The sequence below is a fragment of the Squalius cephalus genome (assembly GCF_949319135.1).
Source record: "Squalius cephalus genome assembly, chromosome: 15".
NCBI classification, from domain to species: domain Eukaryota; kingdom Metazoa; phylum Chordata; class Actinopteri; order Cypriniformes; family Leuciscidae; genus Squalius; species Squalius cephalus.
In genome coordinates this window covers 32,125,261-32,149,562 of record NC_137136.1, presented here as the reverse complement: position 1 = coordinate 32,149,562, position 24,302 = coordinate 32,125,261, and the positions used below count along the sequence as shown (strand labels likewise).

Below are 24,302 nucleotides of genomic sequence, written 5' to 3'. Positions count from 1 at the left end.
CAGACTGGGCCATCTGACCAATCAGAGCAGAGTAGACCAATCACAACAGACTGGGCCATCTGACCAATCAGAGCAGAGTAGACCAATCACAACAGACTGGGCCATATGACCAATCAGAGCAGAGTAGACCAATCACAACAGACTGGGCCATATGACCAATCAGAGCAGAGTAGACCAATCACAACAGACTGGGCCATATGACCAATCAGAGCAGAGTAGACCAATCACAACAGACTGGGCCATCTGACCAATCAGAGCAGAGTAGACCAATCACAACAGACTGGGCCATCTGACCAATCAGAGCAGAGTAGACCAATCACAACAGACTGGGCCATCTGACCAATCAGAGCAGAGTAGACCAATCACAACAGACTGGGCCATCTGACCAATCAGAGCAGAGTAGACCTGCTGCTGCAATGTTTATTAGGAGTAAATAATATATGGAAATATGTTTTTTGACCTTGGATGTGTAAACCTATTGTGGGAGACCTCCAAGCCATAATTAGAGACCTTTAAAATAATAGGGAATTAAAAATGAAGTTCTTTAGCACTCTTAATAACGCAACAAAGTGCTAAAAGTCTGATTTCTCCGAGCTGAAATGGTGAAGCTTTCTTCTAAAAGCTGAGCTCACACAAAGACAGTGCAGTTGTGATATTTTCACCCTAAGTAGTGCTCGGTTGTAACTCGGTTCTCACAGCCTCAGGGTTGACAGAGGAGGCAGATGCTTTCCTTTCATCACAATAAAGGCTGAAGAGGCGGAGAGGAAATCCACTCTCAGGAACATTAGGGTCGGCCGGGCTGTGGAGAGGAGCCCATCATGTCTTTACGAGGGATTGATTCTCTTTCTCAGTCTCAATCTGTGTGTAGCCCGTGGCCATGCCGAGGAGTTACAGGCACACTTTTTCAATCCTAAATGACTTCAGCACACATTCTGTTTTCTTATTGTATATGATGTTTTTTTTTATTTTGTTTTTTCAGTATACAGTTGAGGCTCAAGTTTAGAAACAAGCTGAAGAATTACTGGCAGTTTTCATGTAATTTGTGTCAAAAGGGCTATGAAACACCTTTTAAACAAATGCTTAGTGAAAAGGTCAAAAAAAATTACATGAGCTCTTTTTTTTTTCTGTTCATGTTATGTGAGGTTTGCAGTTCTCTAGCCCTGTTACCAAAGTTGCAGATTTAGCCTAAAACAAGCCAGGCTAGCTATTTTGTCACCAAAAAATGTTGGTTTGAAGTTATTCATAAACTTGCACTACAGTTGAAAATAGAAATGCACAGATGTGAACATTTTGGCCGATACCGATAATTCTTTGTTTGAAAGATGATAACCGATATATTGGCTGATAAATCTAAATCCAAATTTTTATATAATTGTTGAGAGTTTGATTACAAAAACAAAAGTCTCACCAATCACCATTAAAAGCCACATCCCAAGCACTTCAACATAAATCAAACAGAAAAAGTACAGTAGCCTGGTTACAGTACAGTAAAAGTACAGTAGTCCCCCCCCCCCCCCACCCCGATGAAATAAATGATAATCATATTTCAAGCAGTTCAAAAGCATCATAGCAAACAGTGCTGAGGGAAATAATATATAATATATCGGCTTTAAGATATCAGCCAAATCTTCTTATCGGACCAATAACGATAACATTAAAAATGAACGTATAATGGCCGATACCGATATGATGGCCGATATATCGTGCATCCCTAGTTGAAAAGTTTGGAGTTGCTAATTTTTTTTTAACATGTTTTTGAAAGCTGTTTCTCACCAAGGCTGCATTTATTCGATTAAAAAAACTGTAATATTGTAATATTTTATTTTGTGATATATTTTAAAATGTAATTTATTCCTGTGATTAAAGCTGAATTTTCAGCATCGTTACTCCAGTCTTCAGAGTCACATGATTCATAATTAATGAATAGAACATTCTAAAAAATGTGGAATAGAAATCGTTTGTAACACTATAAATATCTTTACTGTGACTTCTGAATATAACGTATCCCTGCTGAACAAAAGTAATAATTGTGTTTAAAAAAAATTTGAACAGTAGTTTATATTTTCTGTAAATTAAGGACAAATATTGATTTGATCATTTTTAACTATAACTTTAATAATAGTTAAATGATTGAAAATGACGAATCCAGTAAACACTAAAAAAAGAATTTGTAAAAATAAATAAATAAATTGATGATGACAGACCTTTCATATTCCTAGAGCTGGAAATGGAAATGTTGTTGGTAAGGAGCACTTGGCTGGAAATTGCTGCTGTTTCCAGCTGGGGGTGTTATGAATATGAATATGAATATGAATATGAATATGAATATGAATATGAATATGAATATGAATATGGCCGCCGAGTGGGCTGACTGAACCTGTAATATGTATAACCATATAACCAGTGCAGCCTGTGAAGATTCCCCTAACACACGTGCCTCTCACCTCAGTATGTGTGTGTCCCGCAGCAGAAGCGTGTCAGTAAGCGTGTGATGCTGTCCTGCTCGAGCTGCTCTGCAGTGCTGGGCGAGGAACTCTCTGCAGGTATGCAGCGCAAAGCAGTGCTAACACACCATCTGTGCATTTTACATGACTGCAAATGAATAAAACCAGTGCCTTTTTATATTTATAACCGCATGAGGTCATATATAACCCCTGATGCCCCATATGGGCCATTCATTTTTCCTGTTAGCAACACCAGCCTGAGACACTCTAAGATGCTTTGAAATGTTTTCAGACTCTTGGGTATTTATAAAAGTGCTGTGCTTTTGAAGCAAAAATAGTCCGATTGCAAAGGTCTATTTTTAGTGATTGTACGTTTTTTGTGTTTGTTTTTTGTTGATTTGTGTTTTATTGCTACTATTTTAAAGGGATAGTTCAACAAACATACTGTCATCGTGTACTCACCCTCATGTTTTTACAAACCCGAATGACTTGCGTCTTCTGTGGGACACTAAAGGAGGTGCAGATGTTCATGTAGCCCTCTGATGTCATGCGATATCTTTCTATGAGAAATGCACTGAAATTCTTCCCCTCGGATGAAGTTCTCAAACCTTGTTCGCTCTTATGCATAGTCAGATGTCAGATTTGATGTCTGTTCACATACTAGAGATATGAGTTATGCCCACATCAGGTATTTTAAGGCAGGTTAATTGATTTTGATTGTAGGTTAATTGCACATTGATATTTGTGCGTAGACAAGACAAGAGTGAATGTGGAGAGAAGAAGAGGGAATGAAGAGAAAAGAGTATGTTGGCTATTAATAATGATACTCGGTGCGTCTAAATCAGCTCTCAAGCTTCTCAGATCGTGAATCTGTATATTGTGTACACAAATTCGAGCACTGGTCAGGACAGTAATGAACGCTGGCTCGCTACACATTGGGACACTAATGACATTGACCTCATTGTACAACATCACTACTGACATTTATGAACAAAAGCAGAACTGATATCTCTCTGACATTATGTGTTAATGTACATTATGAAAAACACTTTGCTTATTTCGTATGCATGTTCCACACTTGAAATTTATTGAATGTGAATAAAAGACTAAATTCAATCTGTTCATCATATAAAGTGATTGAGTTTCTTCAGAAAATATGGACTAAACTGCTCAATTCATATTAGTTTTCTGATCTCTTTATGAACTTTTTGAACCGTCAAAGTGGTAGTTGAGTAGCTGTCAATGGAGGGACAGAAATCTCTCAGATTTCATTCAAATATCTTCATTTGTGTTCTGAAGATGAACGAAAGTCTTACAGGTGTGGAACGACATGAGGGAGAGTAAATGATGACAGAACTTCTATTTTTTGGTGAACTATCCCGTGTACTTGTACAGAAATTGTTGTGCTTGATGACGCATAAATGAAAGAACACAGACGCCGCCGGATCATTTCCATAATGACCAAACAAGAGCAGCATTTCGAAAATAGTTTTATTTTTTTATATATATATATTTGGCCTGGAAAACAATACTTGAGCTCAGGATTATACTTTAACTTTGTTGTTTATGATAAGAAAACTCTAGTTGTTTCTATGGACTGTTGAAGGTGCAGATGTTATATGAGAGCTAATTTCTTCTAATCTTACACCTCCAGCTGTTGATAGTGTGTAATATTCTGTGTTTAATATACGTCACTGTTCTTCGTGTTTCAGAGGTGCTGAAGTTTTACATAACTGAAATATTAGTAAAGCCAGGTGAAGATGGAGGGTGTGATATAACACGGCTCAGTTTGGAGCCCAAGTCAGATTCAATAAGGTTAGTGAGGTAATTGGATTTATTCATTTTGTTGTCATGTGTAGATCATGTTTATGTAGCTTTTTTTATTGTGTCTCCTTCAGGCAGCGATTCTTGGAGCAAACCTTAGCTTCAAGGCTGGTCGAGCTGTCATCTGCACAGAGTATATTTCGCTTTTCCATCCAAACGCCAGATGGTACAGCTGTGATTCTGGTATGAACATTAAACCCCATATATATGTGACCCTGGACCACAAAACCAGTCACAAGTCGCACGGGCATATTTGTGGCGATAGCCAACAATACATTGAATGGGTCCAAATAATAGATTTTTCTTTTATGCCAAAAATCATTAGAATATTAAGTAAAGATCATGTTTCATGAAGATATTTTGTAAATTTCCTACTAGGGGTGTAACGGTACGTGTATTCGTACCGGACCGTTTCGGTACAGGGCTTTCGGTTCGGTGCACGTGTGTACCGAATGACTGAATGCAATATTTTGTGTGCGGAACATAGGTACATTTTCGTGTTTCCACACGAACATATTAAGTGGCGGAAGTCTCCGCGTTCAGCGCAAATCCCGCCCTGCAGCTGATTCTAAAGTTTTATCCGTCGTCACTGTAACCTAAACCAATGAAATCAACTGCAGGGCGAAAAAAAGCTTTTCCGCGTGCGCCGCCGCACTCTCCGTTCCGCGCGCGCGTGTGTGTGTGTGTGTGTGTGTGTGTGTCGGCCCGCTGCGCTCTCTGCTCAATGTTCGAGTCCGTGTTTGCGCTGCGCTCTCTGCTCAATGTTCGAGTCCGTGTTTGCGCTGCGCGTTCTGCTCTGTCGTTAACGGCCCAAACACTCCAATCATGTACCGATCACGCACTGGAAAAGCAAAGTCCGCTCAAATAAGGTGAAATTTCTCAGTAGTACACTTCTGTTTGCTGAGCTGGTATAGTTATGCTGGCAACAATGGTAAAATGACCTGCTCTGATAACATGCTCTGGTAATAATAGCTTTGTACTATAGCTTTGGACTATATTTTATTTTGATAATTATTAAAAAAGTGGGAAAAAAAATCTTAAATTGATTATGTTGATTGATTATTGAAAAATAATAATACATTGATATATTTATGCTTAATATTATTTTAATATAGGGCTATTTTCTGTTCCTTTTTTCCCCATGTTTCATTTAATTAGGTGATTATAAGTTTAATTATTGATGATTACAAGCTTGGAGGAATTGCAATTAATTACAGCAAATTGTGCAATTAATTCGTTTTTTTTTTTATCGATCCCCAGCCTTAATTTTTAAATATGAGCAGGCCTACAAGCTGGGATTGGTAATGCTGCACTGTAATCATAGTTATTTATTTATATTTTTCATTAAATTTATTATGTGATATTGGTTTGAGACTGAGAGTATTTTATTTAGTGGAGAACTTTGCAGCAGTATTTTATTTCTTATTCTTTTTTTTAATTTTATATCTATTTTATTATATTTTATTAAAAAGTGTTTAAAAAAGTGTAAACAAATTGTTTAAAACAGTTTATAGTAATAAACAACCTGCAGTTTAATGTTTGCATTTCTTCCCCTTACTGTACCGAAAATAAACCGAACCGTGACTTTAAAACCGAGGTACGTACCGAACCGTGATTTTTGTGTACCGTTACACCCCTATTTCCTACTGTAAATATATAAAACAAATATTTTTGTGAGTGAATGCAGCAAAATCGCGAACATAAATGCACAACTTTAAAGGTGAATTTCTCAATGTTTCGATTTTTTTGCACCCTCAGATTCCAGATTTTCAAATAGATGTATATCGACCAAATACTGTCCTATCCTAACAAACCATACATCAATGGAAATCTTATTTATTCAGCTTTCAGATGATGTTTAAATCTCAATTTCAAGAAAATTGACCCTTGTGACTGGTTTTGTGATGTACAAAACTGTTCATTTTGGTAATGTGTAAAGATTTCTCTCTAAAGTAAACTTACAATGTTATTCATTTGTTTCCTTCAAATGTCTGTTATTGCAGTATGTCTGCATAGTACGTTTTTACATGATATGTCCCCTTTATATCCGACCTTCAGGTAATTACTTTCTGTTTTAATCATCAGCTGTGGCTTCTGAACACGGACACTTTGGTCGCCTCATTTCCTGGCAAAAGCTTCATCTCCACAGGTGACGTTCATCCCAGAGAACATCAGTCATGCCAGGCTGTTCAAGCAGTCAAAGTGCTCTACGTCCTCTGCTCTGACAGCAAACTCAAAGAGTAAGCCATCAGTTCACCCTGACATCTGTTCATTTTACTCATATTAATTTAGAAATCTAATCAGATTCCTCCTCATCTCTGATGTGGATCAAATGACATATGGTGTTTTGTTGAGTAATTTAAAAAGATGCACCCTGTTAACTCTGGGAGCATCATGTTTTAAAATGCATCTTTTTTAGACGCAATGTTAAGGGCACTTTTAAACGCTGGTAAACAACATTAGCATGACATAAAAATAAACATCACTAGTTTTTTATTTTTATGCTTAAAACAAGAAGAAAATCTGTTAAATGCAAAGGAAAATAGACAAGATATATTCTGTGTAAACAAGTTTGTGAATTGTACACAATACTCACATGAATTTATCTTGTGAAAATGTTTATATATATTTTTATTGGGAATCCAAAATACTGATTAAACCTGTAAAGATTGACATGCACTTTTTTTTTTTTTTTTTTTTTTTTAAATCTATTGTTTTGAAATGGAGCCTTTAGACAAAACGTTTTGTTTGTTTGATTATTTTTTTCATTTAAAAAAAATAATGCATGATTTTTTTTTTTCGTATCATATTTGATGTATCAGGCTTTGAGCTCATACTCGAGAAAAAAAAAAAAACGCATCAATTTTATTCAGTGGCCCAAACCAAGCAAAAATATGCAATTTGTTGCAGATGCTGATATTTATACGACCGAAAAGAAAAATGTAATGCTTGTAATGTAAATCAATAAGATCTGTGTATCAGTACAGCATGTACTTACATTACATAAAAATCATATAAATATCAGCTGTCACTCTATCTCCCAATAATATGTCTTAGTAAGATGATATTTAAATGCTTAGTTTTATGATCAAAGCTCTGTAGTTTTATTATTTTAAAGTATGATTGAGAGCCTGATGGATTATATTTGATACTCACATTTTTCTAAAAAATTATCTAAGTTGCTTCAGTCATCTTGAAAGTTATTCTTTCATTTACTTAAAAAAAAAAAAAAAATCAGTAAATATTTCACTGCAAAAAGACACAAGCTGAAGGTGGACATTTTTACTAAAAGGCCTTTAGCTTGCTAAAGAAGTATAAACGATCAATCAGACGACAGAAAGCATGCAGTAGATTATGTGCAAGAGGTTTCTCGACAACGTTCATGATCATGTTGATCATTTAAAGGCAATAGGCTTTATAGGGTTAAGAAAAAGAGTTTACCAACCAACAACCAATACTTGCCTTGTTTACATTTCAGGCACTTTATACATTCTCAGAAACATAACATGATCTATACGGTGTGATACACAGTCATGCTAATAAAGCTCATTTGAAATTGAAAATTGAAATTAAAACTTTTAACACGCTCTTCTCAGTTTTGGCATCAGAGAAAAACAGTTTGAAACAGCAAACATGTTAACTGGATTGTTTCAGTAAACATTTTGGATGCTGTCTTTGACCAATGAATGTTAATAAATGTATTATGTCATTATTATTACAAAGTAAATTTGCACACATCTATCTATAAATTACAGAAACGTCTGTCTGTCTGTCAGTCAGTCTGTATGTCTGTTATTCGCATATCTCTCGAACTGTTAGTCCGATGGATTTCAAAATTGACAGGTGTCTTGCTACGGCATGAGTAAGTGCAGTGCCAAGTTTGACGTTGTTTGGATTAGAAATGCAAAATATATCGTTAAATATATATCGGTAAAAGAAGCACACACTGGCTTTTGCCGCTCTAGCCGCTGGCCACTCCCCCTCTCACACACACACTGAGTGAGCACAGCTGGCCCCTCCCCCTCTCACACACACACTGAGTGAGCACAGCTGGCCACTCCCCCTCTCACACACACACTGAGTGAGCACAGCTGGCCACTCCCCCTCTCACACACACACTGAGTGAGCACAGCTGGCCACTCCCCCTCTCACACACACACTGAGTGAGCACAGCTGGCCACTCCCCCTCTCACACACACACTGAGTGAGCACAGCTGGCCACTCCCCCTCTCGCACACACACACACTGAGTGAGCACAGCTGGCCACTCCCCCTCTCACACACACACACACTGAGTGAGCACAGCCCAGGACCAGAGACAGAGAGGGTCGAGGAAAGCAGCGGAGCTTAAGTAGCGTTTTCTCGGAGTTCACTGTGTATCCTGCTCTCTGAATCGTGTAGTTCAATTTTCCACATTTATTGTATGTCATTATGTCAGTATCAGTATTTGCTTTCTACCATGCACAAATAAAAATGTCACTGAACTTTTGCTGTGTAATGGTACCAATGAGCACTCAAACACACCAAACCAACAATTACTAAAAACTCACACAAAAACTGATTTTGCACGGGCACTTTGCACTAGTAAATACTAATCTATTATAGTGTAAAAATATAAAAAGAGACTATTTCTGGCATAGAGTTTTATCAATATGCAGTTACTGCGTTTTGCCTTTGCAGGGCAGTATTTATTAACATTAATAATTGTGATTTCAATATCAGAAGTAGTCAATTGATAATTTAAAAATAATTAGTAATAAATTGAAGGAAATGCCACGGTAGAAATTATTATATGGCCGCTAGTAGCCATAAATATACTGTAAATCCACAAGCTCAGAGAAATGTCGGCTCAGTTAGTCTCATCCTTCTTCAAAACGTCAAATGTTCCCTTTGTAAGAACTTGAGGAGCCAAAGATGTGCTGGAATCAGCGAGTGAATCACAGAGGAATTGTGGGTGGGCGCTCTGCACTATATTGTCTCTGACTCCATAAGGTCGTCACGACTCTTTACACCCTTACCTCGTCTCGCTCTCCTTTTTTTCCCAAGTGTACATTAACTCTGCCTCTTTTCCTACCTGGCGCTAACAGATGCGTTTGAGTGTGTAGAGGTGGTGGGATCAAACATGATTCATGGAGCTCGTATACAGACCCTGAGCCATTATGCTAATCAGAGGAAACTCTTAGGAAGCAGACTTTTGACTGTCCACACAATGTCTGGTCCACATCTCAACTGCTCACTTGGGTACATTCAGACGGCAGGTAAATGTGGCCCTAATCCAGCACAAACCACATGAAATCTGATCTTTTCAATTCCGATTTTTTGCCACTTCCATATGTGGAACTAAATCCAATACAGGTCGGATGTTTTTCAATGCGACCTTTGTCAAAATTCTGCGCTCATGGGAGTCGCTTCAAATCTTTTACATGCCCAAAGTTATCAAGAGTTGCGAAGGGTTGTCATTAAAGACAGTGATGTGTCACAACTCAAGTATTACAGTGACAGATCAGATTCAAGCAAAACATAAGGGCTCGTATCATAAATGTTTAAAAAAATCTGCTCTCTTTTTTCTCACATCAATCTCTTTGTTTTTTATATTGCCTGCATTCAAATTTGCTGGCTTCGGCGTCAGATCACACTATAAATAAATGTGCAAACACTTATTTTAATGTCTGTCTTGTTTACTTCCGTATGATCCCGTATATACAGTGGGGAGAACAAGTATTTGATACACTGCAGATTTTGCAGGTTTTCCCACTTACAAAGCATGTAGAGGTCTGTAATTTTTATCATAGGTACTGTTCAACTGTGAGAGACGGAATCTAAAACAAAAATCCAGAAAATCACATTGTATGATTTTTAAATAATTATTTTGCATTTTATTGCATGACATAAGTATTTGATCACCTACCAACCAGTAAGAATTCCGGCTCTCACAGACCTGTTAGTTTTTCTTTAAGAAGCCCTCCTGTTCTCCTCTCATTAGTCATTACCTGTATTAACTGCACCTGTTTGAACTCGTTACCTGTATAAAAGACACATGTCCACACACTCAATCAAACAGACTCCAACCTCTCCACAATGGCCAAGACCAGAGAGCTGTGTAAGGACATCAGGGATAAAATTGTAGACCTGCACAAGGCTGGGATGGGCTACAGGACTATAGGCAAGCAGCTTGGTGAGAAGGCAACAACTGTTGGCGCAATTATTAGAAATTGGAAGAAGTTAAAGATGACGGTCAATCTCCCTTGATCTGGGGCACCATGCAAGATCTCACCTCGTGGGGCATCAATGATCATGAGGAAGATGATGGATCAGCCCAGAACTACACGGCAGGACCTGGTCAATGACCTGAAGAGAGCTGGGACCACAGTCTCAAAGAGAACCATTAGTAACACACTACGCCGTCATGGATTAAAATCGTGCAGCGCACGCAAGGTCCCCCTGCTCAAGCCAGCGCATGTCCAGGCCCGTCTGAAGTTTGCCAATGACCATCTGGATGATCCAGAGGAGGAATGGGAGAAGGTCATGTGGTCTGATGAGACAAAAATAGAGCTTTTAGGTCTAAACTCCACTCGCCGTGTTTGGAGGAAGAAGAAGGATGAGTACAACCCCAAGAACACCATCCCAACCGTGAAGCATGGAGGTGGAAACATCATTCTTTGGGGATGCTTTTCTGCAAAGGGGACAGGACGACTGCACCATATTGAGGGGAGGATGGATGGGGCCATGTATCACGAGATCTTGGCCAACAACCTCCTTCCCTCAGTTAGAGCATTGAAGATGGGTCGTGGCTGGGTCTTCCAGCATGACAACAACCCGAAACACACAGCCAGGGCAACTAAGGAGTGTCTCCATAAGAAGCATCTCAAGGTCTTGGAGTGGCCTAGCCAGTCTCCAGACCTGAACCCAATAGAAGATCTTTGGAGGGAGCTGAAAGTCCGTATTGCCCCGAAACAGCCCCGAAACCTGAAGGGTCTGGAGAAGGTCTGTATGGAGGAGTGGGCCAGAATCCCTGCTGCAGTGTGTGCAAACCTGGTCAAGAACTACAGGAAACGTATGATCTCTGTAATTGCAAATAAAGGTTTCTGTACCAAACATTAAGTTCTGCTTTTCTGATCTATCAAATACTTATGTCATGCAATAAAATGCAAATTAATTACTTAAAAATCATACAATGTGATTTTCTGGATTTTTGTTTTAGATTCTGTCACTCACAGTTGAAGTGTACCTGTGATAAAAATGACAGACTTCTACATGCTTTGTAAGCGGGAAAACCTGCAAAATCGGCAGTGTATCAAATACTTGTTCTCCCCACTGTAATCCTGTTTTTGATAATTCAGTAAATTAAATATTTTACAAATGAATGCTACTTTATTTCATTTGATTTTCTTTCTTATTTAGAATTGGGTTCATTAATATAATACATACATGTGGCAGGACAGCAGATGAATTATACATTTGAGAAGCAAGTTGAAACATTGGACAGCAACCACAAACAAACTTCAGTCGCATTGTCTCTACTCAAACGTACACAACAAATCTAAATGACTCCTGTTATAATCAAAAGAGCCGACTCCACTCATTGTCTGTGACAGTTTGTAGAGTAAGTTTTCTAAATGGTGTCAGATTTTTAAAATTGTGTTAGATATAAAAAATTCAACCTTAGATGCAAGTATAAACAGTACAGCAGCATTTCTACTGGTTGACAAACACTGGTGGAATTGAATATTTAATTTACCTTTTTAAGTTTCTTAAACTCTTCAATATTCGTCAAAGATTCAATGCTATGAAACTTGCAAACTTTATCAAATTCAGTGACTAGTTGCTCATTTGTTTGCTGTATCAGCCTGGGAACATAAAGTTGGCATGAAATGAAAATTCATACATTTTCTAAATGCATGTTTACTGTGAACTCATGAGCATGTTTCTTTCTTTTTTTTTTAATCTTTTTTTATCAATTTCATTTCTGGATGTTTCAATGAAACTACAGACTTCTCTCTGGTGTCACGTGCAGGACTTCTCCAATCGTTTAGTCAAGTTGCATTCAGATCTGCCTCCATCTAATCATCTTTTTCGAAAATCCATTTCATTCGGATGTACGTCACAATAGGGAAGTAAAGATCTGTCGCTGCTTCCGTTTCATCACGACCTGTACTCCCTGAATATCAGAAATGACGTGCATCAGAAAGTCTGTAAGCTGGTCTGTGTGTTCGATTCCAACTAAAACTTAAAAGCGCACTATAGGATGCTAAATGTCATGACAGCCTTGACATTTGAAATGGCACTGATGAAGAAAAGAGGAGAAAACATTGTGCCATCAGAAACATCAACTGGCATTTTGACAGAAATTGTAATGATCTGTTTAGGGAATCAGGAGGTCTGCTTTTGCAATTTTAGTTATAGTAGGCTAAACACATTTAGAAGGTTTTTATTTTTATTTTTTATTATTAATTAATTAATTTTAACTAACAAAGACCTGAGATCTCTATGAATTATGATCCAAGCTCTTGGTTTGTTCTTTTGTGTATTCTATGGGAAAACTTAGGCTTGTTCGCCTTCAGGTATTTTAAGAGATGACTTAAATCATCAAGGCCCTGAAGAAATTAAAACAATATCTGTTCAAGAGTAGGAAAGAAATATTGACTTCAAAGCGCAGTCCTAGCTCAGACTTCCCATTGCACAGTCGATAATGTCTTTAATTCAAAATTCTCAGATATCTTCTTGTAACATGAAATGCAATTAATGCAGATAACACAGTTATGTAATTGAGCAACTTCCACCAAAAAGCATGCTTGGTTCCCTGGTTGAAGTTTTGCATGGCACGTCTCTCTCTGGGCTTCTCCAGCATTTCCACTTTAAGAGCTGCGTGTGCGCTTTCTGTGGAACTACAGCACAGATGGGTAAATGTCAATGAAATGTCCTGAATAGATCATCACCATAATGTGTGTCAGGACATAAGTCTCTCCGCTTCTCTGCTGTCTTCAGTGCTGCGTATTGATAAATTGCTGTGACATGATTAAAAATTCAAACTGTCAGATCAATATAATTTAAAGTCCAGCTGTTCTCACCTTCAGTTAATGTTCCTTCTCATTTTCTTTCTAGCTGAGCAAAACCAATTTTTATTGGTCGGTCTTCAGCAGCCTGAGCAGAAACACTCAATGGACTGGACCCATGCTGTGAGCCATTTGACAAAGAAAAATAAAAAACTAAGGGCCTGATTTACTAAAAAGGGCCAATTTGAGACCGCAATCCCATAAAAAGTTCTATGGGTGATCTACTGACAATGTGCAAATTAAAGAGCTCATTTTCATTATGACCAGTGCAATCTACCAAGAGCAGCGCCGATTGGCGATTGTTAAATGCTTTATACACATTTTAGCAATTAAAAAATGTTTGAAGGATTTTTACACGGCACCCCAGGTGGGAATCACTGTTCTAGATCACTAAACCAAGGATTCTTTAAACATTTTTAGAAATTTGAACCAAGCTAATTTAGTTCTCAAAATTAGTTGACATACACACAAGTAATCTCCCTCGTTAAATACACATAAATTGTAAGAATATCACTAACACTGATGAATAACAGTATATGGTAAGGCTATTAAATAGTAGTCCCAAACTAGTTTTTGGTAGTATGGTTATTGGTATGAGCCACTACAGTCATCAAAAATATAGAAAATAACAAAATGCATGAAAATAAAAATAGATTTGTATATGGTGAAAGTGATACACAGTGCACACCACCGCATTTGCAGAGACAATTGAATGCGCGTCTCGAGCACAGTTTAACGTCAGGACAGGAAAGTTTGTTTTTCTGAGGTGAGAGATTTTTTAATTATGAAAATAACGTTAGAGTAATGACACTGACATACAACCTAACAACATCTCATCTGACAGCAGATACTGAATCAGGCAACGTGTTTTTCTCAGGCACTCTTTATTTAAACTGCGTCTGACAGAAGACTCGACAGCTTTCACACACGTAGTCTTTAAAAAAAAAAAAAAATCTATTTCAAATGAGCTTTATTGGCATGACTGTGTAAAATAGCACAATATTGCCAAAGCAATAGACCTATACAAACATAGATAAATGAAAGAAAGAAAAAAAACATTTCCATATTATACATAAATATATCACAATAAAAATAAATAAAGAAATAAAAGTACAGAGAGTAGTTTAAAGGGAAAAGAGGGTTCAGCCCTTGTCCCTCATATGATGGCAGGAAGACACACACTGCGCTGCCAGGTCAATACATTCTTCTTTCTCTCACAAAATATAAGACAGTTTGTTTATGAGGCTCGCTTGTTGGAATTGAGGTAAAATCTGTGCTATTTGTGTGAAACAAGTGTCTCTGATGGTTTTATACTTGCTGCACTCGGTGAGGAAGTGCAGCTCGTCCTCTACGACTCCATCAGAGGAGTGTGAACACAGTCTGAGCAGTCTTGAAGCGTTGCTGTGAGTTCCCAGGATGTTCTTGCAGAACTCAACGTGGTAAATTTCAACAGGGGTTTTGTCCCAGGATTCGTCATTTAATTTAAATTTGGGGCCCCAGATTTCACAGCCGTATGGAAGGATAGGTTTGATGATGCTGTCAAAGATTTTCAGCCACAGTTTAATGGGTGGGTTAAATTTGAACAGGGGTTTCCTTATACTGTAATAAGGCCTACGTGCTTCATCAGTCAGATCTTTTATTGCAGTGTCAAATTTTCCAGAAGCTGAGATTGTCAGACCCAAATAATTATAACAGGTGACATGATTAAGAATTGTTCCCCCGAGTGTAAATTTATATTTCTTGTCAGTAAGGCGAGGTTTTTTTCTGAAAGATCATTATTTTGGACTTCTCTATGTTTATTAGTTGTACCAGTTGTTGCTGTACTGTTCTAGAAGCGAGAGGCTTTGATGCAGTCCCTCTTCATGAGGAGAGCGCAGCAGAAGATCATCAGTGTACAGGAGGCTTTTGATTTCTCTGTCCTCGAGAGTCAGACCAGGACAAGAGGACTTCTCAAGTGTTGATGGCAATTCATTAATATAGATATTAAATAGAGTCGGGCTGAGGCTGCAGCCTTGACGGACTCCTTTAGTTTGACTGAAATAATCAGTACGTTTGTCATTAATCTTAACACCGCATTTGTTCCCATTGCACATGTCCTTTATGATGTCATATGTCCTTCCTCCTATTCCACTTTGGATCTCTCTCTCTCTCTCTCTCTCTCTCTCTCTCTCTCTCGGTGTAATGGTTACAGACAAACATGTGGCGCACCTGAATCCAGCAGTAGGGGTGGGATGTAGGTTTTGTGGAGAAGAAGAGAATTTAGAACATTTGTTATTAAAATGTAAAGGATTGGAAGGTCTTTTTGATGTTCTTAATAGATTATTTCAAGTTTTTGGTGAGGAATTCTCAGAGGAAGATTTTATAGGGGGTGTGAAATGTAATTTTTCAAAAAGAAGGAAGATGTGTCTGTTACATTATTTAATAGGAACTGTGAAATTGGCAATATGGAAAACCAGGAAAAATCAAGGATTACAGCTTAATTGTATTAATGTTGAAGTGATGTTTATGAAATTAGTAGCTGGTAGACAAAATATAATTTGCATACTATAGTCTTGTAAATAATGAGATGTGTTTCAATGATCTGTGGTGTGTTAATGATGTTGTGTGTGTTGTTTCTGATGGACATCTTTTTTTTTTTCTTTTTTTTTATCATATATATAATGTGAATTGTTGAAGATTAATAAGTGTTTTAGATAAAGTTTTGTAAACCTCTCTCTCGCTCTCTCTCATATCTTATATCTTCTGTTTTTCTTTCTCTTGTTCTAGTGTTGTGGATGTCTGGGAGAAGGACATTAGCGTGCACCCTCTCCCCCTCCCTCACAGCTCATGCGAGGAGCTCCAGAAGCTTCTGATGTCCAGCACCTTCAGGCTGCCAGCATTCCTGCGCTGCATGAACTCATATCAGGTCACATACTTAGTCATACTGGACTGCTTAGTCATTATAGTTCATTATCTCTGACTCCTTCTTTACATTACATTTAGCAGATGCTTTTATCCAAAGCGACGTCAAATAGAGGACTCTGAAAAAAGCTATTCTTCCTTAAGAGACAGTAATGAGAAACACAATACAAAGTCCCAAAATTGCCTAGAAAAGTACAGACTAGCGTAGAAATGTACTGTAGGTGTGTGACAATAAATGAAATAGAGCTCTGCAGTGATGTATTTTGTAGTCTGTAAGTTCGCATCAACCCCTGGTTCAATGGAGAAGAAAAAAAACAATAGGATTTTTCCATTGGCTTTTGGCTTATAGGTCGCAGAGCTTAATTTTAGCTATAAGACTTTATTATTCTTACACGTTTTGTTCATCATGATCTTAACAAATGAACACAGCTTTTATGAATTTTGAATTTTTATGAATTTAGGCAGAAGTAAAAAGCTAAACGTAGGCTATAAACGAACTACATCACGGTTGCATGATTTCAATGTCACCACCATTAAGCTTCTGACAGCTCTTTCAGTCTTTAAAAAACAATTTCCCTGAAAGTTTGAGTTAGAATAGTTTGCAAGAGTGTGATTGTGATTGATTGCGAAAGCAACTATTGTGTAGATGAGTTTACCTGTCTGGCGTGATGACATTTAATGTCCAACAACCTCTGTAGTCCCATTTAGCCACTTGTTAGCAGCTTCCTTTTTCAAGAAAAGTAAAAATCACAAGGGGGCAAAATATCTTGAGCTTGTGTTAACCACAGACCTTATTTCAGGTATTTAACCAAACACCCATTAAAAAAAAAACATTGGATTTTGGATGATGGACCTGGAAGTGCTAATGATCACTCGTTTCTTGGTTTTGGCCTAAAAAAATGTATCATCCCAGCAGCACTCTATAAAGAGAGTTTAGTGATGCTGTGTGTTTGTTGTTAAATGATTTGGGTAAAGGAATTCTGTTTAAGTTGTTAAATTGCATTGATGTAGTGCATATCGAGAAAAGGAACGGGCCAAACACCGAACCCTGAGGTACTCCAGTGGTTAATTTATGTGACTTAGACACCTCTTCCTACTGAAGTACTCTGAAATATCTGGCTTTGAGGCAGAGCATGTGAGCGGAGCAGAGCGCGACCTTCTACAGATCCCGCCCGCTCAACCCAGAATGCCCTTTGTGATAGTTCAAGAATTTGTGAAATAAACAAAAGGTCTAACGTTATGGAGTGCAAATATTGTTATAATGAAGTTATGAACCTTATACTTATAGTAAATGCACTGTAAACAACAAAGTTAAGAGCGAAGGAGGAGGAGAAGATATTGAGATATTGAAAGGGAGTGGAGTAATTTTGTGATATACTCAGTCACAGCAAAGTGCTTTTTCATTCTTTGCTTAGGGGTGAAAATACCTTTGCAGCGGTATACGCTGTTAACGCAGTCGTATACCTGGTTTATACACTCCGCAAGAGTGTGAATGTGCGCGCGGCAAAAATTGCATCATCGAAATGTTAACAGTTTCGTTGAGTGCGCAAGACCTTAATGTTTAATAATTAGAAAATATTTAAGAGATTTTTGTTTTATTTAGTTATATATATGTTCTCATATTCACATAGATTATTGACATTAGAACAAAATATAGATAATAGATTATTGACATTAGAACCAAATATATTTTGTTCTAATGTAATAATTTCAAGATTCTTTTGTAGTGTGAGTTTGCTGAATTGTACTAAAAAACAAACATTTCCACATGTGTCCCCCAAATTCACCAACAGCCTAATCAGTTTATTATGTAAAGAAATCTTAGCATCCCAGACAGAGATGAACAGCTTGAATAGGAGTGAACATCGTTTTACTGGTGAGCGTGAAATTGCAGTGGGAAAGCAAGCTGAGCCGAGCCGTACCATGCAGTTGAAAAGCACCAATAATGCGATCCCCCCCCCCCCCCCCCGCCCTCACACACACACAATTTTGATTATTTTACTTTAATGAAAGGTTAGATTTTTGCAAAAAAAAAAATTATGAAAGATCAAAAGGATAAACAATGCAGATTGATTTGTACAGCCATCTTTGATCATATTTACCAGGGGTGCCCATAATTCTGACCACAACTTTAGACAGGAGCAGCTGGTGATTTACAGCGTTAAAGGATGCAGACAGATCCAGCAGAATAATTATGGATGAGTTTCAGTGACAATAGCATGGCTCTTCTTACTATATGTGACTATTCATTTATTTATTTATTTATTTATTTATTTTTTATCTTTGCAGCTAATAAGTGAAAGTTTAGTTACTTGTCACCTCAGTTGATGGCATTTTTAATTGCCCGCCTTAGGCTAAGCTGACGTTAGTACCTCACGTCCGCATTGCTTAAGCTGAAATGCCTTGAATACTAATGAATAAAAACAAAATATGGCATCTCTTTGAAGCAGACGTGCATTTGAATCAGGCAGATATCCTGGTTGAAATGCTTGCCTCAGTTACTGTTGTTTCCTCAGCATATTTGCTTCAAAGTAAGGAGACAAAACATCTGTCTCTTGGCAGTCTTTTCCCCCCAAACTCACTGTGATGAGTTTTAGGGCTTGACCCATGAAGGAAAATAGTGCTGATGCTGAGGTGGAGCTTTATCCTCTGCAAAAGAGTCTATATTTCTGACAGAAAAAAAAGCAGATAAAGAGGAGAATTTTACAAGCAGTGTTCAGGAACACTTGAGGTGCGAGGGAACGGGTATGCTACCATTTTTAATGAGTAATAATTATGTGGGGCATGTGGAGTTTTGGTCATTGTGTCTTTGTTTTTTGTTTGTTTTTTTGGCTCAACCCATTCTCACTCACAAGGCTTCTAAAGCTGAAGCATGGTTCAAGCACCTTTAGCGTCACTATTAAGATGCTTCGGTACCCTTAGGTGTCTCTATATTGAAAAAAAAAAAGTTTGCCTCATGCTTCAGTTTAAGACTCAGTTAATTATTTGCATCATTTGTAAAAGTAGAAATTATTTTGTTTTTATATGTATATTTACACTTATAGATGTCTTTGAGCACCTAATCCCTACCCTAAACTTGATGTCCCATGTGTTTATATATGTATTTACTATAGTATTACAAAAGACCTCTGTTGCATTCTTAGTCTTCTGAAGCTATACAATATCTTTGTTTTACTCAAAAATCAGTCATATCTCATTCAGAAGATAAATACAAACTTTAGCACAATCATTCATGAGGCACACAATCATTCATGAGACACAATCATTCATGAGACACAACAATGCCAAGCTGACATAATGCTTCATCATACGGCAATATCTGAATGTTTGCAATTTGAGTGTTACGGCGTGTGGAGACAATGATCGCTTTTGGGTTTGTTCCTTACGTAAATCAATCATTCGGTCTCGGAAGATGTGGAACATTTGTGATTTCTGAATAAATTGTGACTGTTGTTGCATCTGCCTGTGTTTTATATTATTTTATATTGACAACTGGTTAGGTTTAGGGGTCATGTAAGCTGCTTAAAAATGTCTAAATAGTGTATTGTAAATACAATTAAATTATATAATTTCATGACAATAAAATTCCCATGCCCTTTGCGTCTGTGTATGGGTCAATGACGTGACGGGTCTTTTTTTTTTTGTCCAAAGGCCTTAATAATAATAATAATAAAAATAATAAAAAACAAATATATAACATCCAAAGTATGTAAGGTAGTACAACTTGATCTCTTTTACTGAATCCAAAAAGGTTTTAATTATATTTTACTACATATAAAGGTATTTTAAAGATTTTGAAGTGTCAAAAGGTCATTCGGTAAAACCAATATAGTAAATATTTAAATGGAATAATATTGTTTTTAATAACTAAAGGAACTACAATAATACAAATATAAAGCAGATAAGGCTCTTTTTTTTTTTACATTTCCCCTTTTCTCCTTTCCCTGTGCAATGTTTTACTTGAATATGTTGGAGTGTTTAGAGTAGTCCAATAAATGATTACATTTATGAGATCAGTGATCATTTTTTTTTTATATTTCTTCTGTGGTACACACTATATACTATCTCAACATCAATGTCAAATCAGTTTTTAACTTTCAAATCAGTGGTTAAACCGAATGACTTTTTTGGTGACATTTTTTCCATCTTGTAAAAAATGACAAAAAACAGTGTTAATTGAGTGTACAAACCACAAAATCTTATTGTTAACACCTAGGTAAACTAAAAAAATGGTTTCAAATATAGTTATATCTCCATTCTATTTTTTTACACTTTTAAAAACCTTATTCGTCAATGACCCGTATATTGACACCAAAAGTTTGTCATTGAAAGCAATTGAGTTCCTAGTTCATCGATTATAGTGACGACCTCCAGCGTCTTAATAGTGATGCTAAACAAACACGCTTGACCATACATCAGCTTTTGACGCATTGGGAGTGAGAATGGGTTGTCTATATAGGCAGCAATCTTCTCATCCTAGCTGAAATAGTACCTAGTAAGTGGAGAATTTGGAACACTCTTCATATTCAGAAACTCAGTGTCAGCCTGTTGAGCTCAGATAATTTGCATAGTGATTTAAAGCTTAGCGTTACATTTAAACAAGCTACTTTGTGGGATTACTTTTGCCATGGTTTAATCTGAATTCAGATAATCAACTTGTTTCTCTGGCTAGCAACGTGTTTTCGCTGCTGTAGCTGTTGGAGACATTGAACTTTCTCCATCAAGTGGAAAACTATCACTCATCTTGCCAATTTTTGTAGTGCTGTGATGATAAAGTGACAGGCAGACATCAAGCATATGTGCCTCTGGGAATGCTGTATACAGTTCATTCAACGCCTTCAACTCACACACAAACACCTGACCTATATAGATAAAAAAGCTCTTTGAGTGGAACCAGTTTGCATGAAGAGATGTTTCCCAGTGTAATATTTAAAAGAATCACAGCTCCAGAGAACCCTGAGTTATATGTTATGATTTGCGTCTCATTTAAATTAATTTGTTTGTAATTTTTGTGTGTGTTTGTGATACATTTTTTGATCAAAAATACAGTAACAGTAATATTGTGAAATATTATCATTTATAAATCATTTAAAGTAACTTTTCAATTTAAAATGTAATTTATTCATGTGATCAAAGCTGAATTTTCAGCATCATTACTCCAGTCCTCAGTGTCACATGATCCTTCAGTGATCCTTCATTTACTGCTCAAGAAACATTTCTTATTATTAGTGGTGCTTGCCAAAGGCAAGGCATCACTATTGTTATTGCTCATACTTATTATTATTCCACACAAAGCTTGGCGCGCTACTCCTCCTGCACCATTTGTCACAGACCCATGAATGAGGTGTCAAATCGTGCGGCCTATTTAGGAGAGGTGTGCTATTTCTTTTCTAAGAGATCGGGGGTACGATGTTTGCTCTGCAGGTGAAAAATTGCAGGCAGTCCCTTAGACTTAACATTGCGACAAACTTTGGCGACTCGTAGCTCTGAGCGAGGATTTCGCAGAAACGCGTGGTTTACCACATTTGAACATACCTCACAATGGGGTATAAGTTGCACCCCTGGGGGGCAAGAGGCACCCAAAGTTTCCCATTGACTTACTATGGTGTAGGTCAGCCCATGAAACGCATGTGTTTTTCCTACTATGGTAAATTGTATAGGGATTTTGTATTGAACATAACTCTGGATCACAGTGTCATCATAGAGACAAGGGGGGCGGGCTCATTTTATTCAGATGACCAATCAGTCTCTCAGGATCATTGTGAAGCTATCAAGCCATGCCCTAGCAACCATTTAGAGCACCATAGCAACAAGTTCCATAAACTTTCATTGAAAGAGTTCAAAGGGATATCTTTGGATAGAAGTGTCATAGAAACATGAGGGTGGGCTCGTTTGACTCGGGGCAGCAAACAGCCAATCGTGAGTCAGAGCATCAAGGCCAACCTCAACGTTCAACGTCTTCATTCAATGCAGAAGAAGTCCTTCACAACTCCCATAATTTGCCCTATGTGCTCTCTCCGGCCCAGGGCCGGCAGGCCACTCAGAGCTGCTCTGCCTAAGATTGGAAAGAACATTCTCATGTAGAGAAGAAAAATCAAATTCATCAAACCTTGCAAAAAAAGTATTGGCATCGTTAGCCTGTGTATACCCAATTTACACAAACTGGGATTACTGGCCCCATGTCCAGTAATAGACTTCAAACCATTGCATAGCCCTCTTGTGTTGCTACAGGACATATTTCCTTCAACCCTTTCCTAATATTTTTTGTTTGCCCTGTCTGATAATGATTTTCAGCTCTCTTTGAGGGTCTTTAATCCTTTCTTTATCACCACTGTAAAAAGCAGCTTTCTTCTTATTAATAGCAGCTTTAACTTCTCTGGTGACCCATGGTTTGTTATTGGGAAAGATTTTGATTTGTTTACAAGGAATTATAGACTCGACACAGTAATTGATATAACAAGTCACTTTGTCAGAGATACTGTCCGGATCACTGCCTCCATCAAAGAACACAGTCCAGTCTATGCATTCAAAGCACCCCCTTAATGTTTCACTGGCATCTTCTGACCAGATGCGCACAGTCTTTGATGTAGTCAACTGTTTCTGTATCACCGGTGAATATTTAGACATCAAGGTTATCAGGTTATGGTCTGATTTACCCAACGGAGGAAGCAATTTAGCAACATAGCCATCCTTAATGTTCGTATTAAACAAGTCAATAGTTCTGTCACCCCTTGTAGGACACGTCACCATTTGTTTAAGAGACAATAGAGTGGTGGAGAGAGATTAAAGTCCCCGTTTAAGATAACCAGCGCATCTGGAGAAGAGCGTGATTCTCGAAATTTTCTCAGTGGCACGCTTCCCATTACCCGATTTAATATACACCACCATGACAATGACATGGGTAGTAAGGTAGTAACTACAATGAGCTCAGTGTTCGGGTCACAGACTCTCTCTTTTACCGTAACATGTTGTGTATGACACCACCGGTCTTGCTTCTTACCCGTGCTTGCTTGATCTCTGTCCACCCTGTGAAGTGCGAAGCCTTCCATCTCCACATGAGAATCAGGTATCCTGTCGGACAGCCACGTCTCAGAAAAACAGAGTAAACTGGTCTGCCGGAACATGCGATCGAACTTCAGACAAGCTGTCAACTCATCCACCGTGTTGACAAGGGAGCGGACATTCCCATAATAACCGAGGGTAAAACAGGTTTATATCCCCACCGACGGTTTCTGACCCGGACACCTCCTCTGCTGCCTCTCTTCCTTCCTTTGGCCCTGGGCTTGATTTCTGACAGATCGGCATCAGGATCCAATAGACTTGGTGCAGAAACCCGCAACTGAAGAAGCTCATGCCGGCTGGAGTGTTTGTGCGGCTTTCCAAACAATCAATGTCCACAGCCACAGAAGGCAAACAAGGGTACGATTGTTGAGTGAAACCATAATCGGCATCAGGGATCGATCACGCTAATAATCCAGAATTAAAAGACTTCCAAAGAACCTAAAAAACACATAAAACACAAACATTCAGACGCACAGTGGTAGCAGAGTCGCCGGCAAAGGAGGCGGCGCCTCAAGATACTTGTGATACATATAGAGATGGGGGTTGACTCTTTTGACTCATGCTAGCAAACAGGACTTCCAACATGTTACACATGCTAGCTGTAAATAGCTACATGCTAATTGCAATTAGCTTAGGTTTAAACATGATAAAAACAAGTCAAAATGTGCTAGCATCATGCAAGAATAATCCTAGCAAAATGATAATAAGGCTAGCATCATGTTAGCAACATGTTAATCATGCTGGCATCTTGTTAGAAACATGTTAGCAACAGGTTAATCATGTTAGCATCATGCTAGCAACATGCTAATCATTTTAGCATTTAGCTAAAAACATGCTAGCAACATGTGAATCATGTTAGCATCATGTTAGCAACATGCCAATTATGTTAGCATCATGTTAGCAAAATGCTAATCATGCTAGCAGCATTCTAGCAACATGCTAATTATAGTCAATCATGCTAGAATGTGGTAGATCGTAGTAAATCTTGCTTCAAACATGGTAAATAATGGTAAATCATA

The 24,302-nt window shown here is 37.8% G+C and overlaps 1 protein-coding gene across 4 annotated transcripts in view; it reads left to right on the top strand.

Moving 5' to 3' along the window:
- ube3d (ubiquitin protein ligase E3D) overlaps positions 1–24,302 on the top strand; it is a 255,586-nt gene that overhangs the window by 9,973 nt on the left and 221,311 nt on the right. For 2 of the 4 annotated variants that reach the window (XM_079894240.1, XM_079894239.1), the window contains exons 5-9: positions 2,450–2,543; positions 4,157–4,259; positions 4,343–4,451; positions 6,354–6,508; positions 16,087–16,225. In XM_079894240.1, coding sequence (XP_079750366.1) covers positions 2,450–2,543; positions 4,157–4,259; positions 4,343–4,451; positions 6,354–6,508; positions 16,087–16,225 — 600 coding nt within the window. The remainder of the gene's footprint in view (positions 1–2,449; positions 2,544–4,156; positions 4,260–4,342; positions 4,452–6,353; positions 6,509–16,086; positions 16,226–24,302) is intronic. The other 2 variants (XM_079894242.1, XM_079894241.1) reach the window with 2 other exon arrangements.